Raw genomic sequence first — 15,166 nt, forward strand, 5'->3', positions numbered from 1 at the left:
ATCGAACTAACCTATTCGGTTACAAGAGACAAACTGCTCTATGCAGCTAAGAAGTTTAATACTGGCCCAACCAATAAACTCTGTGCTAAACACCTCGGACTTAAGAAGGATCCTGATGTACCAATCTTCATCTCGGAATCACTAACGCAGAAGGCAAGCAGGCTTTACTTTCTAGCTCGAGACGTGAAGAGAGTGAAGAAATACAAGTACTGTTGGACGGCCATAGGACTTGTATATCTGCGAAAAGACGACACCCCTACCATAACACAAATAACAAATGAGGGCCAAGTTCAAAACCTAATCAACTTAGACTGACTAATCGCGATATTTATTCTGTGTCAACCATTATTTGTACCATTTTGTATCCCACTCTCTTGTGTGCTGATTTCAGATATAATAACTAATAATAACAAAACAATAACTCAGAACTTATTTAGATAAAGCCTACCATAGAAGCATCACTTGCTCATATAAATAACTATTTTGCAAATATAGGTCAACTATTATTCCACTCTAACAATAAGACGCAATTAACATCAATAGGAATTGTTGACACTGAACCCAATGAAATCTCTGCTATAATTAAAAAACCTTTAATCAGAAAATGCAGCTGGAATAGATATTTCCAACCGCTTCTTAAAACTAGCATCACCATTACTTTCTCCTATTATGCAGTATGTTATAAAATCGGTGTCTTCCCTACCATTCTTAAGAGTTCAATTATCCATCCAATCTTCAAAAGTGGTGATACATCAGTAACTACCGCCCATATCTCTATCTTAACAGCTATATCCAAAATCCTAGAAAAAAACTATTAATCCTACCTTAACAAATACAATCTCCTCTCACCAACATAATTTGGTTTTAGGTCAAATTGTAGTACTGAAGATGCCGTTATAAATTATCTAGTTGAACGCCTTGACCGGAAACAAAAGTGTCTTACACTATTTATCGACCTCAAAAAGGCATTCGATACTGTTTGTGTTTCAATTCTCATTAAGCGCCTGGATAATATTGGCTTTAGCGGCTCTACTCAATCCAGTCGAAAAGTATCGACATCTGTTAGAATATTTTGGAGTTAACAGATAATTGTGACTGTCAATTAATTTGCAAAAAAATAAAATTGCGACTATAATTAAAGATCTAAGCTATCCTATCTCTACCTATACCTATCCGATCTAAGTTGGACCAGACTGCTCACGGTGTGCCAATTTAATTTAAAATCGGTTAAGTAGTTAAGATAAGGCGGGCTGGGTATTATGGGGTTGAAATCGGCGGGCTTAACTAGTTAAAAAAATACAAAATTTATTTATCAATAATATATTTTACACGAGTAATGGATATCAAACATAGTCCAAAGCAAAAATTCTCATTTTTCAGTATTTATATTTAGCGTGTTTCGAGTGCTTCCGATGATGAGGGGGCGTGGCTGGCGATCGGCGTCTTCTGTCTCGCTCTCTATCTCTGTCCCTTTCCCTCTCGCGTTCTCTCTCCCTCTCCCTTTCTCGCTCTCGTTCCCTTTCCCGCGAACGATCTGCCTCTCTATCTCGTTCGCGTGAACGGGAACGCGATCTTGATTTGCGGTCTCTGGAAATTTAAGTAATTTTAATCTTTTCAACTAGGGTCAATGAAATGGTTTGATCAACTTCTGTAGATAAATTACAAGGATTATATCCCAAAACTTACTAAAACATAATCATGAGTCGGCGACACATGGGTGCTATTTTAATGCGTAGTTTGAAAATACTGTAGGTATTTGAATGTAGCAAATGTTTTTTTATTAATCAAAAGGGATTTGGTGAGTTTCTCTGTAAAGCCTTACGAATATCTTGAACGCTTATGTATTGGTGGTGATAGTGATGGATCCCGAGATTTCTTTGACTTCCTTGAACTCGTGGAGTGAGTGTCTTCGTCCCGTACAGGTCCAGGGGACAGCGCGCCAGGAGACGTTTCCTTCGCCTCTTTGATTGCCTGGGGATATTCACAAATTAAGATATAGATCTTGCTATAAGAATAAAGTGAAATAGTAGTTCTGAAGATAAAATACACGAAAAAAAATAATGTAAATAATAATGTTTTTAATATGTCATTAACGTTAACTCAAAACGTTATTAAAAACATGGAAAACATGCCCAGAAAGATACAAGTTTTTATTTTATCAAGAGATCAAACTCCTTATTAGGTTTTACATATGTAAATTTGTTTATTTAAAAAAGTAGAATTATCTTGTCTTTATTGTCTCCCACCACTTATTATTTAGTCGAGTACATGTTTTAAAGAATTTATCAAAAATTTATAAAAAAACTTGCGAGAATTCACTTCACGCGTTGTATACACGATTAAAAGTTTAGCCAGTTAAATTTCATTAAAAACTGACATCGACTTTAGAACGTAAATTTAACTAAAAATAACCTCAATGATTTAGTATCGTTAACAAATTATATTTTGTATATTAAAGTGATATAAAAAAACTATTTTAAAAGACGTTTCTATATGCATGGCTAAGAATTAAACCCCACCTTCTTGATAAGTTTCCGCCTGTAATGCTGTATCTGCTGTTGGGGCGTGAGTGCCGCTCGCCGTGCGCGTGCGCCGGTCTCCAACTCGTCCGCGTACTTTAAGACGCGCACTTCGATCTCCCGAAGGGTTTCTCGCTTTAGGGTACGCTCTTCTGTACGTGCTTGTGGTGATTCGGAACTAGAAAACGAAATTATATATGTAACGAAATAACTACATTTCTAAGATTATTTAGTTTATTAGTATCTATTATGTTTTAACTGATGTATCACTTAATTTGTGTAGTAGTCTGTGGAAAAGGCGCTAGTTTTGGCCTGTCCTTTAAATTTTAATTCTAACATTTTTTTGTTAGACAATTTCAGTTTATATAAGAAATAGCATAAAATTATTTAAGAAACATAACAAACTCTAAATGTTGTTTGTAAAATACACATTTCATATAATATATATCTCAACATTTCATGAATACGCAAAATTCATAGGAAGTAAGGCAAGCGTACAAAATACAGAACTAACTAACTAATTATAAATCACTAAACATCTATCTATCATATATATATATATATAAAATATAAAATTCTCATATCACAATGTTCGTTCCCATACTCCTCCATAACGGCTCGACGGATTCCTATGAATTTTTTTATGCATATTCTGTAAGTCTGAGAATCGGCTACTATCTTTCTCTTTCATATCCCAAAGTGAAAAGGGGTGTCGAGCCCAAATTATTATTTTTTATTTTTCAGACAAAACATTTTGTTTTTACTTTTTTATGATACAACATACAAAAATACATACTCTACGATCAACTCCTATTTTTAATTATAGTAGATAGGTTATTTTTATTGAACTATAAAAATGTTTCCTATATAAACGTCGTCTTGCCATGTATATACATGCCAAGACTGTAGACGTTTGCCGGGTCAGCTAGTTAATATATAATAGGTTACGTATAACTTTTAAATGAGAAGAGGCGAAATTGCGTCGTTGCAGAAAAACTATGGTTCAAGTGCATGAGAGGTAGATCCATTTACCATCCACTAGTCTCCATATCAGGCGTAATACGCTTAAAATTGCATATTTGTATTTGTTAATCTAGTATACTTTCGTTTATTTTTGTTGTATAATTTATTTTCTCATTTATCATGGTAAGGTCTTTTTTTGTTTTTGTACGTGGTGTTAGTGTTTGTATGTGTTCGTTAGCGTTCTTTTAAAATAAATAAACAAAATCAGCGCTAAACGTGACCTCTACTGCCGAGCTGTTAGGCGTCAGCGGCTACACTACATAATGCTTTAATTCATATTTTTCTTTACATGTATTTAATAATATTTAAATGTTGTACTCAAATATAATTTCCAATCTGCAATGCCCCTCGGTGTTTCACGCTAAAATGTAGCATGGTGTTATATCAATAAATGTAATTAAAAATGCATTTTTTTCTTTCTTTATGACTGTAAGTTTTATGTATGCGTGCGTTTGGAATGTTTTTGTTAGTAAAATAAAAGTTCAACAATCAAAATAACCAAGCCTTTTCAAATGCAGTTGTTTAAAGGGAGAATGTTTATCTCACCCATCATTCTGCGCGGTAGGCGTGGTAGGGGTACGATCCTCGTCGTCAGTGTGCGCCTGCGCAGGTTCAACACTTTCCCATCTCGAGGGAATGAACCCTGCTGCAGGCCGCTCCGCGCCCGAGCCTTCAGCTTCTAATGGGACTCCATCAATGTCTTCGTCGACTACAAGGAAATTAACAAAAAAGACGTTACTACATTTACTCTAATCATAATTATCTCAAATCATAATCTCGCCTTGAACGCTGTCAAACTTCATACAGAAAAATCATTTGACAGCTTGTAACTAACTACTAACGAAATAATGTGTCTTAAAAACGTTATAAACCTGAAGACTGGTTCAAATTGTTAACGCAAATACAAGAGATAGATTATCACTGATTTGCTCGACACCAAAATGTTATTAAGGATAAAAAATGTCCAAAATAGTTTAATAACATTTTTCATGACTTCCACAAAGACATTTTGGAGTTGGTTCAAAAGAAAGAAAATAAACTATTCATTATTATTTTTATAGGTATCTGTATTTAGATATAGTATAGTAATAAATCCCACGGGATTTATTACACGTTGCAGATGTAATTTTTTATTTACATTTTACTTTGTCTTAAAAGCTTTAAAAAAAGGCGAAATTCGGAAGTCTAAATAAAACTTTATATTCAAATATACTCCCACGTAACTGATAACCTCCATTTTGGAAATGAATACAATACAAACCAGGCACGCCATCAATATCTTCAACCGCAGGCGCAGGCATTCGCTGTGAGGCAAGTCTCCTCAAGGCAGCGCCATCTAGTGGCCCTCCCCCACTCTCACTCCACGATCCTTCAGAGCCTGTGGACCTCGTAGACCCCTCCTCTTCAGCATCTGATGCTTCTTTAGCTTCAACCGGTTCTCTTTCGCCCTAGAAAACGTCTTATTTCTCAAGAGTACACATTTAAGGGAACGCAATTTTATTAGTTTATGAAGCTATGTTGATTCAGTTTCCTGCTTCGAATATATAGTATATACCTATTATTTATTAATTTCACAGGGTATTTATTCACATTACAAATGTTATTTTATTCAAACTTTAACGACACTCGCACGACTAGCTTATTCGTACGGAGCGTACAAGCGTGTGCGCAGATTACATATATTGTTGAATGACAGCTTAACTATTTATATATATTTTGTAATCGTAAAATGTTAAGTCAATTACTGTTATAAATGGAGGTTGCCGCCGCCGCCGGTTGACACCGCAGAATATTACAAAAGCATAGGTTACTTCATGATGATAACTTACATGCTTTGGAAAAAATGCTCGATTATTCATTTTCGCTTGTTTATTTACCTTGCGAAGCCCCATAAATACATCGTTAATATGTATCAACAAGTCCGTAGGATAAACGGCCCAATCGGCCCAGGCTTGTAATATCCGCGTGACTCGTGTGCGAAAGCCTTCCTGCTGAATGCGTGACGTCATATTGGTCCACGCCAAGTGGCAGTGACGCATTATTTCCGGTAAACGGTGTTGGAAACTACAATTTTAAGTATTTATTTACTAACATTTCTTAAAAATACCATAAAATTTATGATATTCAATCACTTACATTGGCAGAAGGCTCACAAGTTGTTTTTTATAAAATAGGGGGCAAACAGGCAGGAGGCTAAGACGTTAAGTGATACCGCCGCCCATGGACACTCTCAATGCCAGAGGGCTCGCGAGTGCGTTGCCTTTTAAGAATTGTTACGCTCTTTTCTTGAAGGAAGGAAAATCTCTTATCATAACATCATGACTAGCTTTGTGTCATTTGTTAAATTTAAATTGTGAAACTGACCGACTGAATGACTTTGGAGAAATTTGTGGACAAACATACACGAAACCTAACTCACATATTTTTATACCGCCGGCTATAGACGCTCAAATTGCCAAAGGGCTCGCAAGTTGGTTAAGAATTGGTACGCTCTTTCTTGTAGGATTCTATGTCGAATTGGTTCGGAAATACTTCAGTGGGCAGCGGACCTACCACATGATCCACAAAAACTGCCTTAAAAACACTCAGTTGTGGAAGAAAATATATAATATCAGATCAGGTGACTCTGGTAATACTTACGCATTCCTGAAAGCGCTAGCATTCGTGAGCTTTGCACCTGCATTATGCAAAATATCGGAAAGCAAGTAAAGTCGCGCAATTCTCTTATGCGGGGCCGTGCCCTCCCCCGAAAGGGATTCCAGTAGGCATTGAGCGACTTCACCAGCAGCTTCAGCGTGTTCCAGACACCATGCCATCGCCTCTCCTATACTATTACGAGTTGGGGCTAGGTGACGGATTATGTCTTCAAGACGATCACGTTGGCTGGAAGAGTTAGATGTTAGATTTACAAAATATATAATTATTAAACTTTATTGGTAATAAAATATGGTTGTAACGAAATTAGCCTAACGATGTTCCCACTAGGGAGCCCTGTGTGCAACTCGATTACAATCGAGTACGAGGTGCATGTTTAAAATATTTTTTAAGAAAAAGTAGTCTTTGTGTTGCATCTCATCAAACAAGTCATATAAGATCTTAAGTGTGCGTGAATGTATATGAATAGGTGTGTGCGTATAACGCACGCTGTATTTAACATCTGTATGAACTTCCGAGTCATGATAAAATATGTAATATCTTCAGTAATTGTTTCTGTCAAAAAGTATTTATAATAATTAACCCTCATTTATTCTTTGAAACAAAATAAACACACACTTTATTTTTTTTTGAAGGATCTCTAGATAGAGAGAGATAGTAGATACCAACTGGCTTAATCTCTCGTTGTCTAGAGCATTTTCCTCCCATTAAATAGCAAAAACGTGTGAAACCTACTTATTGGAAAGGGTCCCTCGGATATTGTCTTTGGGATCTTCTTCCTCCACCAGCTCGTCTGGCATTCCCGCAGTGTAGAGATTCATTACTGGCGGACGCCACACGGAACCACCTACAGGAATAATCATATTTTAATTAAAATAAAACTATAATACACAATTGGGTTGATAGTATGAGAAATGTCGCTTTAAATAATCATTAATTTATCAAAGTATCTATGGTTTATATGTATATGTCAGTTACTTGACACAAAACAGACACAGAGTAGTCGAATCCACGATCACGTGGCATGCTTGTAAATAATATGTCTGCGTTCAATTAAAGTTTTTGATTGCAAAATAATGTGTATTTGTGTAATTTAAGAATGCAATATAAATAACATTACATTAAACTAAACCCCAAGACAAACAATCCGCGAAAATAGAGGACACCGTGAGTCATTTCTGTAAAAACCCGTCATCTTTTAGTCGATACCAACTCCGGGGAAATAAATACAGATAACACAACTATCTCTACAGCTGTGATACTTTTGACATTCAACACCATTTATTTGCTTTCAGTCACCTTGACCACGCACGCGAAACGTCGGAAAATTTTAAATTTATGTAAAATAATTGTAAGTTTATAATAATACAAATAGCTTTAATCCGGAAAAAAAATTGTTTTCTTTCAATACATTAAACTTGACGTTGACGTTTTACGTCATAGAGACTGTGACGCCATCTTGCCTAGAGAGACATTGAAATTATTGTGTAAAAGCTTAATAGAACTATTTGTATAGGTTCTATAGTCACTTATGAATAATCTGAAATAGTTTTTAAAATCTTTTCAAAAATCTATTTTTTTAAATTAAATAACAAAATTGTCGAGTTAGATGTTACACAACTATTGCACTCTCTGTGCACCGCATAACCTATACCGGTAACCCTCTTACGCAACACCGTTATAAAAGGAAATGGACAACAGATGCGGGAGCTATCGATCCTGCCCTTCAGGCGATGGACCACCCCGCGACGTCCCAAGCCGAGGTTCGAGTCTCACAGAAGACGCCCTTGCACTATCCGCGAGATAAAACGCCAATTCAGGCCGAGCTACGCTCGCCACGCCCTTTAAGGCCAACAGCGAGATTCCATTAAAAAAAAATACGAGAGCTTTTCATCGGATACCTCACATCGGACCGGCCAATTCTCAACTAGTAATAAGTCTATAATATAGATAATGATCGTGCATCTCTATCAGGCCGATTCAATTCTCATACTTAGTTAAGTCTCAATTATTGTACTAGTAATTAATTAAAGTAATTGAAATACATGTTGTTGTTTTTTGGGATTCACCGCTGGCCCTCGCTTAATTTAGAAGTAAATTTTGTGTATTTATAAACAATTTAAGAATTTACAAATACATCTTAAGTTTATAACATATACAATATATTATTGTTTCATTTAAATTGAACAATAACATCTAAAAATCCGTAACAATTTTTTGAGAACTTTCAGCGAATAGCCGAACTCTCTAGAACCATTTATACCGTCAAGTATAAACGCTATTTAGAAAAGATTTCCTTCCATCCTGTCAATTCACATGAACCTTATTGCTTTGTAATAAGGTATAATTTACAATAAGTTTCGTTCGAATGTTCGACCTATTTAAATATTATTTAAAATTAAAATTACCTTGAAACATCCTAAAGTCATCAGGCGACCACTGTTTGGGCGAGTCCCCTTGGAGCATAGAGTATAACTTCCATCGATAATAAACGTGCGCAGGCGACTGATTTTCAAACAGAAACGTGAAGAACGGATTGTTGATCTCCTTATTCATAATTATTGCTTCGAACATCGGACCCTCGCGAATCACGAATTCAACCATACGATGAATCAGCATCAAGATGTTTCTGGAACATGTTTTATTCATTTACTTGTCACCCGGGGCGTTCAATAAAACATTTATTTGTCAAAAGACTATCGTAATAGTAAAATTATTATTTTATTAAATCAAACGGGAAGGAGGGTCACCTAATGATAAGTAATGGACACTTGCCAATGAGGCTCGCGAGTGCGTTGCCGGCTTTTCAATTTTTTATCCAGATAGTCTTAAAAAAACGCTTAGTTGTAGAGTGAATGTCGAGATATATACATACACCCAACGCGATATTGTAAACAATACAAATGTAATACAGATACTTTTCTGGTTGTCAACTTCAAATAAGGGGCAAATAAGGGTAAGGAACGCCCAAAAAAGGCAGTCATAGCAACCCATGTACATATTAGAGGGTGCGTTACCGGCCATTACAAACAAGTAGGTGGTTTTTATTATTTAGAGAATTCCAAGAATTTCCATCAAACGTCAAACACCTTCATAACGTTAGAAGACTAAATTATCACCTAGACAAATTACACAAAATTGTCATACGACATACAGTCTTTTATATTTAACATACCTTTCAGTTGGTATAACCACTTTTACTATTGACTGTGACAGAATCTGGAACAAGATATTCTGATTAGAATCACATAATCAAAATATGGGTGAACAAAATATTGTAGGTTTCTCGGCCCAGTATCTATATATATAAATCTCCTGTCACGATGATTGTCCGCGATGGAATCATAAACTACTTAACCGATTTTAAATTAAATTGGCACATCGTAAGCAGTCTGGTCCAACTAAAGAGATAGGATAGCTTAGATCTTTAATTATAGTCGCAATTTTATTTTTTTGCAAATTAATTGACAGTCACAATTATCTGTTAACTCCAAAAGTTTCTAACAGATGTCGATACTTTTCGACTGGATTGCGCAAGTAATCAATAGATGGCACTGCTATGGTAAACCGACAAACGTGTCATATAAGCTACAATTCAATATCATGATTACTAAGTGTTATTAAGGCTAAAGTATAAATTAAATTTATTTTGTAGTAAACGAAATACCGTGAAATACCGTACTTTTTTAATTTTTGTTAGCATAGCCAACCACGTGTTACTTAGACCGAAGTGTAAATCAAATTCAAATTATAGTGACGATAATACAGTGAAATTATTCTTTCGTCTCACGGTATTTAACTAAAACCACATTAAGGAGAAACGAAGTTTGCGGGGGCAGCTAGTACATATATATGAAACCAAGAATTATTAATTATAATGGCCAATATTGAGTTTTTACTATTGTAATCAGACGACATCTGAGTTAACTAACGCCAAACAGATGGCGCAATTTTCTTTAAGTTATTATCGAATAAAGGACTGATAAAAAATATTTTGAAAATAATCGTTTTCGGTCTGGGTCTTAGATTTTAGTATGTTTCGTGATGATTTGTTTTTAATAACAGGTAAGGATGCTACACCTACTGGTGATCAGTGTTTACTAATTTCCCTCGCTTTACTAAAACCGTCTACGCCCAAAGAGATACTTTTACACCATCTTATGAATTGATTTCGACTCATATTTTGTAATATTGTTATTTTTTTGAGCTCGGATAATAAGGTTAGACCAGTAACACATAATTTTAGTCCAAAGGGTTTGAAGTATTTAGAATAAACAATGGAGTTACAGATGTCTATATCTGTTTCACCAGTTTCCTAGCAATGTTGCCTTCACCGTACAAGCGAGTTTTTAAAATTTTAATAAAATAAAATATTAATAGTAACATATATGATATTGATGATGATGCCTTACTAAGAATTAGTACTTTCTATGTTTAATGTATCACCTTTATTTTTTTGTTCCTGTTTAGTAATAACTGTGTATAACATGTATTTTTGCACTACTTGCCTATCTTATGTAATTTAATACATTTTTTTTTCTTCACTCACAGTGGTTGCCTGGAAGAGATCGCTCGTAAGCGATAAGGCCGCCAGTTGCCCTCATTTTGATTTTATTATGTTAATTGTTATTTTTATTTTGTAGTGTAACGAAGTGTAAATAAATAAATAATAAATATCTTATGTAATTTAATACATTTTTTTTCTTTACTCACAGTGGTTGCCTGGAAGAGATCGCTCGTAAGCGATAAGGCCGCCAGTTGCCCTCCTTTTGATTTAATTATGTTCAATTTTTTATTTTTCTTGTGTAGTGTAACGAAGTGTTGATAAATAAATAAAATAAATTAGTTAACATTTCTTTTTACTTGGCCAATGCATTGCATAGCATGCCGCGGCGCGAATGCTTAGTACAGGAGGGTTATGTGGTACTTGCAGTTGTGCATACCCACTAAAAGCCAAAAACGCCAAATCGCCTTAAGCGGGATGCGGTAACAGCAGAGCCTTATCCGCGTTGCGTCCGCCTCTCCACACACATTGTTAGTTTGTGAAGATACTTGACACGGCAAATATTCTTCACAAACCGAGACGTTTAGTAATAATTACGGGGGGGGGGGGGGGGGGTGAGGTTCAGTAGTAACGCTTTTAAAATACACTTTGTAGATGGCGTAGATTTAGAGATGTCGCGCATAGCCTACGGGCCTACGGTTGACTTAGCTAACTTAACACATGTCAACAACAACGAAAATTACTGTCAAAAATTCGAAGACGGTTATATTGAATTTTATAGCTTCATTTTTGAGTTACATATGACAGGCATTGGTTTGGTCTACATATAATAAATGTGACAATATTATTGATTTTTTACCTGTTCATAATTCGTCTTATCTTCCGGATCACTTGGAAAATATTCCCCTGGGCGAAGGCGTGGGACCTACAAATTTTAAACAATGTTCAACCATTTATACTCGACCAATGATGAACGGCAAACATTCCTTTTAAAAATATTTTTTATTTTATTTCTAGAACACTTAACATAATCCTATATAACCATTAACCTGACAGATTAATTAATTAATTAGGCATTTAAAAAAAGTTTTATGAAAAACATGTATTTTTACTTCACGTTACCTTCCATGTCTCAATATACACACAAATAGATCTTATACTGAGTCCTGGATTCAACTCCCTTGCAAATTGTTTCACATAAATAGACACAGATGGCGACTAATGTGCCATGAAAATCAATAAAACACGCCTCGCCATGTCACACGCCTGGATTACGACAGTTATCAGCTATAAACTATAACCATTAATCATACCTTATCAGCAAGGTGTTTGGGCGGCTGAGCGTTGAAGGGCAGACCCGAGGGCGGCGGAGGCTTAGTGGGATTATGTAGGGCGGGCGGGATGTAAATAGGCACAGGCGGAATTAGTACTGCCTTACCCCAACCCAGCTTCATCTCGTAGTTCATTATCTCTTTGCCTAGAATGGTTAAAACATTAAACAAACGTTGTTTTCGTTACAGAATTATTATTTGATTCAAATTCATAAATAAGGAAAAACCTTAACTGTATATCAAACTCTTCCTTCATGCACTTCATGAATAGGTACAAAATTTAAAGTTTTATATTAAAATAAGGAAATTTCCCTAACCATTAATGTTACGTAGCGCTCTTTCTCCATCCTTCCTGGACATGAATGCTACAAAGCCACAGTTTCTTCCCCGAGCCTTCTCCTCATCAGAACGAGGCCACATTATTTTAATACTAGCAAGTGGACCATACCGTCCAAATATCTCCATTAACTGCTGCTCTGTAATCTGTAACGGTTAAATAAAGATTTAAAGCTAGCTAATTTAAGTTTATTCTTTACCTCCTGAGAAAGATATAAAAATTCTAATTAGTTTTCATGTTAAACTATTCTTTCAATTTGATTTTTGAACAACGGTGGTCACATCAAAGCTAAAGCAAAATTGTTGTTTTTATTTAATTACGAGCATTTTCATATTTATTCACATTTAAAACTTTCACTGGACTTCCTCAATTAAATCAAGACGAAAATTAGCCAAATTGGTCTGGCCGTCCCAAGTTAGCGAGACTAACAAACATATTGATCACAGAGTTTTTGGAATATAAAGAAAATATATATTATTAAAATTACACTGCGTTGCTTGAAACTTTACGATGTATGACTTCCATAAATCAAAAACATTTCACTTACAGAAGACCAGAACACTAAGTCAGAATACATACTATGCTTGATTATATATACCAACATCGTTTCTAGTTATGTAAGTGTATATAGAACTTACCTTTGGATTTAGATTTCCTAAATATAAGTTTGTAGTGTTGGGATCTCCAGTATCATAGGAGCCTACATCTGGTATACTATCAACAACAGGTTCAGCAACAGCTATGCCTCGGTCACGAAGAACATTCTTATATTTGTGGCGTTCTGATCTTTCTTCTTGAATTCTATTTAAAAAAATATGGTTTTTAATAATAAATTGTTGTCAAGAAAAAAGTGTATGAACACTAAAATATGCTAAACAAGAGCCATTTATCTAACTGTCCATAGTAATTGTTAATGAAATTTCTATTTGAGGTTAAATTCTAGAGAATATTTTTGAATAAGAAAGCCTGATTTATAAGTAATGTTATCAATAAAATATACATTTTTCTCCTAAATTTGACTTTATAAACTATTTAGTAAAATTCAATTTAAACATATAATAAAGCTTAGGTATACATAAAACACAATTTGAAGTGTAAATACTCACTGCCTAAGTTCTTCTTTAAAAAGCTCCAAGTTACTTTTTTTCTTCTCATTTCCCTTTTTGTTACGAGGACGACCTGGTGGTTCTTGTCTAAGGGCAAGGTTCCTAACAACCTCTGCTTCACAAATTCCTCTCTTATCATCAAGCCTTGATATAGGTTTATATAGCTTACCCCTTTCAGATGTATCTTCCTCTGTAATAAAATCAAGATTAAACATTAGCTCTCACATAATCTTTTTTAATGAACCATAGTGTTCTACTACTAATTGACATTATAATAATTTTTTATGAGTTTGATTTGTAAACAGTACATTGCAGTTCTCTCAAACTATTCAAGTAAAAATAATTTCTAGATTTAAAGTATAGATAAACAAAAGTATAACTTACTTCTTGCTCCAGCATCGTAGGTGCCAGCTTTTACCCAGACCTTAGAAGTACTGCTTGGAACTTCTTGGAATGTCTCCACAAACTCTTTAAATACCTAAGGCCACAGTAAGTTTTCTCATTTTATAAAAGTAAAGACAGATAAACACATACACAGTACAGAGCATAAGTACTGCTTATACTAACTATCATAATCATTTTACTAACAAACATATATACTGTTATTTTTGTAATTTATGGAAAAAAATAAGTCTGTTTGTAATGAGATACAAAGTATACAAACTAAAATATCGTTATTATTTTTTTCTTTACTAATATTGATTTTATAGTGAGCATATTTGTTGAAAAATTCTGAAACACCAATGGCAACAATTAAGTAACTGACATGAGCTGCAGCCTCCTCTTCCTCCTTCTTCCTCAACTCCTCAAGCTCTTTCTTAGTTAAACCACGATTACTCATAATTATAAAGTTCTTCCTTATAAAAACATTATAACTTATACTTAGAAGAGTTGGTTAGCAGCTAGTTAGTAGCTAGAGTCTCGAAGTAAAACCATTAAGGGGAATTGGTGAATCTTGTAATAAAATAATTCGAATTTTTTGTAAGAATTTTGTTGATTTGTAAACAAGCCTAGTAATATCTAAATGGACATAACCTAATACAACTTGCTGTCAAACATTTTACTAACTTGTCTGCGGCTGTCAGCTCTCTCACTGCCATTTGCTTGAACTATCATTAACTGACAATTGGCTGATCACATTTTGTATAATTTCAAAAAAAATATATTAACTCAAATTTTGTATTTATTTTAATTACTTGTCATGATTAATCCATCACTTCCTGTTATGTTTGAATTTGACGATCCAGCAGTGCTAAATTACCTTTTTGTTCTATGATAAAATTCAAAGTATATAATTTAGGGGAACAAATATAATGTTTTTCTTTCCTCACAGACATCTCATTAATTTTCAATCCATTTTTTTCTTACGGGTCTGTGCTTATAATAAATAACATATAAATATATCTGTTATTTTGACGTGAAAATACTAGATAGATAGATAGTATTTTTTTTTACAAACGTCGTCATGCGACTCATGTTAGTCCATTTTCAAATGAGATGGGATTTTTTATGGAATGTACTGTTGGCATTAAGGGCCTTTACAGCTCAGCTCGCGCTGCTCTGACGAGCGTAGCTCGACCGCAATGTTTCTCAGCTTGGGCCGTCGTAGAGTGGTAAATCGCCTGAAGGACTTTAATTTGTCATCCGTGCTATTTCATTTCAATTCATCTATCGTGATTGGATCATCCGGA

The 15,166-nt window shown here is 34.7% G+C and overlaps 1 protein-coding gene across 1 annotated transcript; it reads right to left on the reverse strand.

Moving 5' to 3' along the window:
* Positions 1-1,304: 1,304 nt before the first annotated feature.
* Positions 1,305-14,514, reverse strand: LOC123714656 (U2 snRNP-associated SURP motif-containing protein). Its single transcript, XM_045669016.1, has 17 exons — positions 14,242-14,514; positions 13,860-13,953; positions 13,476-13,665; positions 13,008-13,170; positions 12,350-12,515; positions 12,015-12,178; positions 11,561-11,626; positions 9,373-9,416; positions 8,606-8,826; positions 6,933-7,044; positions 6,183-6,425; positions 5,420-5,606; positions 4,804-4,990; positions 4,089-4,251; positions 2,520-2,697; positions 1,823-1,971; positions 1,305-1,587 (listed from the first exon to the last, which is right to left on the reverse strand). The coding sequence occupies exons 1-17, from the start codon at positions 14,314-14,316 to the stop codon at positions 1,377-1,379; spliced, it is 2,613 nt and encodes an 870-aa protein (XP_045524972.1). The 5' UTR covers positions 14,317-14,514; the 3' UTR covers positions 1,305-1,376.
* Between the last annotated feature and the right edge of the window lie 652 nt (positions 14,515-15,166).

This window comes from Pieris brassicae, chromosome 9 (assembly GCF_905147105.1).
Source record: "Pieris brassicae chromosome 9, ilPieBrab1.1, whole genome shotgun sequence".
In the NCBI taxonomy this organism is placed as follows: Eukaryota; Metazoa; Arthropoda; class Insecta; order Lepidoptera; family Pieridae; genus Pieris; species Pieris brassicae.

Bases quoted from the DNA above. Each gene is read 5' to 3' on its own strand.
- LOC123714656 (XM_045669016.1), bottom strand. From the start codon at position 14,316: ATGAGTAATCGTGGTTTAACTAAGAAAGAGCTTGAGGAGTTGAGGAAG. The intron at 12,516-13,007 runs GTAAGTTCTATA...TAACCGTTACAG, and splicing joins TAGGAAATCTAAATCCAAAG to ATTACAGAGCAGCAGTTAAT. The intron at 8,827-9,372 runs GTATGTTAAATA...AACATGTTCCAG, and splicing joins GTGGTTATACCAACTGAAAG to AAACATCTTGATGCTGATTC.